Raw genomic sequence first — 3,769 nt, 5'->3', positions numbered from 1 at the left:
GGTTGTTGAACGGGTAACATGGGATTTAATTAACTTTTTTCTTCTATGAAACTGTTAAATTAATCTTCATTATCTGTAATTTAGCTTAATGGATTCCAGATTTTCTTTATTCATTTCCTCATCTTTTGGTGAGCCACTGTTAGCTTGTAGAAATTTAAATTTTCTGGTTATCAGATCCAATGTTGATCTTCGTGTCGAGAGTCTCGAAGAAAATTTGGTATTGAATAATCCATATAATCTTCTACATTATTGATACCAGTTGTTCTTTCTAAAACTTTTGTTTGGAGAATCTTCATTAAGACATATGTTAAGATAGTAGTTTGTGTATTTTATTTAAACACTTGAGTTTTTTTAAATGATTATAGATGGAAGATCCATACTTGGCCTTGGAGGGGAGTATCCAAGAATACTCATCAGAGGAAAGCAGTGGTAAAGTGAGGTGGATCCTGAACAAGGGATTAGCAGTGGGAAAGAAGATTTTGGTGGCAGGTTTTGTGATATCTTCTGCACCTGTGGTAGTTCCTCCTCTTGTGATTATCTCCTTTCTCGGGTTCGCTTGTTCGGTCCCGTATGGACTCTTATTGGCAAGCCATGCTTGCACTGATAAGCTCATGAGTATGTTGCTTCCGGGGTCTAAACCTCCTCCATTTCTTTTGGATTACGTAAAAGTGTCGAACAATGATGAAGTTGTCCAGGTGGATGAATATGGTGAAGGAGAAGATTTGTGGCTTAAAGGAGGTATTGATATGGAGAAGGAAGAAGAAGAGATGTTGGAGGATACGAGGGAAACGATTGAGATGAGGATCGAGTTAGTTGAGAATGAGAATGAGAATGAGAATGATCATTATGTTGACGAAGTTGAGCATGGAGGTGTTGTTAGAGAAGATGAAAATGAGATAGAGGAGGAAAATGGATATGAAAAAGATGTTGGCGAGTATGAAGATGAAAATGAGGAAGAACCAACGAAATTAGAATTTGAGGTGAGAATGGAAGGAGTTGGAGAAGAGGAAGAAAAGGAGCCTGTGGTAGATGATGTGCTTGCTGTTGTTGTTGAGACTGAGGGAGATGAGAAAAGTGGTGGAACCATTGACGACGTCGCGGCGCCATTTGAAGTGACTGACATTGTTGTGGAATTGTGTCAGAACAATAAAAGTAATGAAGATGAGGAAATGGTGAAAGAGACAAGGGGATTACTTGAAAAAATCAGGGAGGAGGGTATGACTGATAGTGAAGAGAAGAACAAGCAGAGTGTAGAGAAACTATCCGGAGAAGCAGAGGAGGGACATCAGCAAGTTAATAGGAATGTTCAAGAGATGGGGATGCCAATGGAAGGCAGGATTGGCAATAAGCCTCTTGGAAATGTAGAAAATAACAACGATGAAATTCCGAAAGAAAGTTACAAGGTTCAAGAGACAGAGGATGTGCGAAATGCGGACGTAATTTCAAAAGAGGGGGACACAAAAGAAATGGTAGGAGGTTTATTAAAACCAATAGGCGAAAAGATTGAAACGACTGATGTTGGTAGCATCGAAAAAGAGGAGCAAAAACCAGTTTTAAACGAGCCTTCTATGTTGCAGAGAGAAGCAGATAACAATATTACTAAGGATGTAGAAAAAGATACTCAATTGAGTAGGGAGAAGGAAAATGTGATCTCCTCAAATGCAGATGTAAGAGAAATTGCCGATGAAAGCGGCCTTGAGTTGTTTGATAATAAAAATGGCGCTGCGGATTACAACACAGTCGGAGGTAAAGTTCTAGCTAGTGACTATTAGTTCAAATGAATAATTTCTTTTCAAAGAATTTGAATTTATGTATATGTACTTGATTGATGCTTCTGCAGAAAATGAACCCTCTTCAAGTATTTGTGCAAGTCCTGAGACAGTTGATTATATGGCGCTTCCTGTTTTTTCAGGGGAGCGTAAGAAGTGCAACGGGGCTGGAATTCGCCCACAAAAAGGCAGTTGTATGGCTTCCAGTAAGGTTAGAAAAATTCAAATGAATGATGAACTAAAATGAAATGCTATTATCAAATGCTTATAATATGACAGTGTGCACAAGCTATAAATTTAAGGCCCTAATTGATGAATTACTTGAGATCATCTCTTGCCTTTTGTCTTTCTTTCTTTCCCTTTAGCAATTGGAAATGTGCTTCATGTTCTAGAATGGGAACTGATTTGTGCGGCCTTTATATCCCTAAAAGTATTTCTCTGTATGTGCCTGACAGTCATTCTGGTAAACAGGACTTGACTTGAAGTGTTCTTAGCTCAACATTAATGTTTATATCATTTCTGGTTACCACGATTGCTTTCTTTTGTGTTTCAGGAGCTATACAGTGAGGAGAAAATCTGGGAACAAATCGACGCTATGCGCCGGATAGTCGGATACAAAGCAGCACCACAGGGGACATGCATTGAGGAGCTGAAGGCAATGTATTTGTTCACAGGAATCCAGCCACCAGCCTTGTTCAAGGACCCTTCTGATCTTGTTGAAGTTAATGAGAAGCTCAGGTTTCTCATGTCCATTGTTGGAGTCAAGTAGACTTAGGGGTTTTAATTAGATGTTTAATTAATTAAATTTTCTGGTTTTAACTTGATGCTTAAAATGCCAATAATATGAACATTGTTTGTGTTTNACATTGTTACAGCTCTGTTTCCCTTTCTTCATGTCAATCTATGTAGCACTTATCGTTTTTTATATTGTATAAGTTCCTCTCTGAGATTTTTATTTGCCCTATATTAAGAAGCCTTAAAGAATATGTTTGCAGGATTATGGTATTGATTTTGATGACCATGATCATCTCTCCAATGCATTCCAGTGTCGATGTGGCAGTAAGTTCTTCAGGAACATGAACGTTCAAGTAGTAAGTACTTCAGCATAAATTTGGTAGTTCTGTGTGAATTATTCATTCAGTTTTCTGTTGTTTATTCCTTATGAATGATAAAAACTTCTAGTTTGCATTGCCATTGTGTGACTGACTAGTTTGTATGTATTCACTTTCAGTTTCTGCAAGTTTGTATTTTTGCACTAGCTAGTTCGCACATGGTAATGCAAACTAGGTAGTTTGTATGAGAAAATACTACTAGATAGATCCATCTTGAATTTGGCTTCTAGTTCTAAGTTCTAAATAAGACCTCAGTAAGTAACCTTGTAAGTCCCATTTGGATTTGAATAATTCTATTTTTTCTTCCCCTTTGGCATTTTGGGCTAGATTTTGAATAGAATTGGGTGTGTCAGGTAATGCCTGCATGCTGTTTTTCTTGATCCAAATGAATCATCTTGTCCATGGAGGCAAAATCTTTGTCTACTAGCTAGGCAAGAGGCTGTTTCGGTGTGGAATTTGGATGAGTCCATTTGGTTGGGATGTTTGTATTCCGGAAAAAACATTCTATTCTTTGTTGTTGTATATTGTGGTTTGAACAAGATATGTAAGAGAGTTTGAGGGGTTGAATGACAAGTTAACGTCTTGTTGCTTGGTTTCAGTAACCCGTGATACTCCCAATAAAAGCACTGTTTTTTTCAGAGAGATTTAGCTTGCTGATATTCATCAATTAAGGTTTTCTGTGGTGCAGGGTCCAAATCCATGCTGAATACAAGATGAGCTGGCTTGTGGGGCATTCAATTGTAGAAATTTTAAAACGCTATAGAGTAGTCTCTTCCTTGATGAAGAGGATTTTAGTTTGGCTACACCACTGTCCTGTTGAATTTGCCAAATAGGATTATTAATGGAAGCTGGTGGGTAGTTCTTTTAAAATGGTTTTTTTGTGTAGGA

General features: G+C 37.8%; 1 protein-coding gene across 1 annotated transcript; it reads left to right on the top strand.

The window, feature by feature from the left end:
* Positions 1–365: 365 nt before the first annotated feature.
* Positions 366–2,551, top strand: LOC116115538 (myb-like protein X). The gene is made up of 3 exons (XM_031401677.1): positions 366–1,746; positions 1,841–1,980; positions 2,323–2,551. Exons 1-3 carry the CDS (start codon positions 366–368, stop codon positions 2,536–2,538), a joined length of 1,737 nt encoding a protein of 578 aa, XP_031257537.1. The 3' UTR covers positions 2,539–2,551.
* The last annotated feature ends 1,218 nt before the right edge of the window (positions 2,552–3,769 follow it).

This window comes from Pistacia vera, unplaced genomic scaffold (genome assembly GCF_008641045.1).
Source record: "Pistacia vera cultivar Batoury unplaced genomic scaffold, PisVer_v2 Contig745, whole genome shotgun sequence".
NCBI lineage: Eukaryota > Viridiplantae > Streptophyta > Magnoliopsida > Sapindales > Anacardiaceae > Pistacia > Pistacia vera.
Note: the sequence above shows the minus strand (reverse complement) of the source record. Positions and strands in the feature narration are given on the sequence as shown.

Coding starts and splice junctions, on each gene's coding strand:
- LOC116115538 (XM_031401677.1), top strand. CDS start 366: ATGGAAGATCCATACTTGGCCTTGGAGGGGAGTATCCAAGAATACTCA. Junction 1,747..1,840: donor GGATTACAACACAGTCGGAG/GTAAAGTTCTAG, acceptor ATGCTTCTGCAG/AAAATGAACCCTCTTCAAGT. Junction 1,981..2,322: donor GTTGTATGGCTTCCAGTAAG/GTTAGAAAAATT, acceptor TTTGTGTTTCAG/GAGCTATACAGTGAGGAGAA.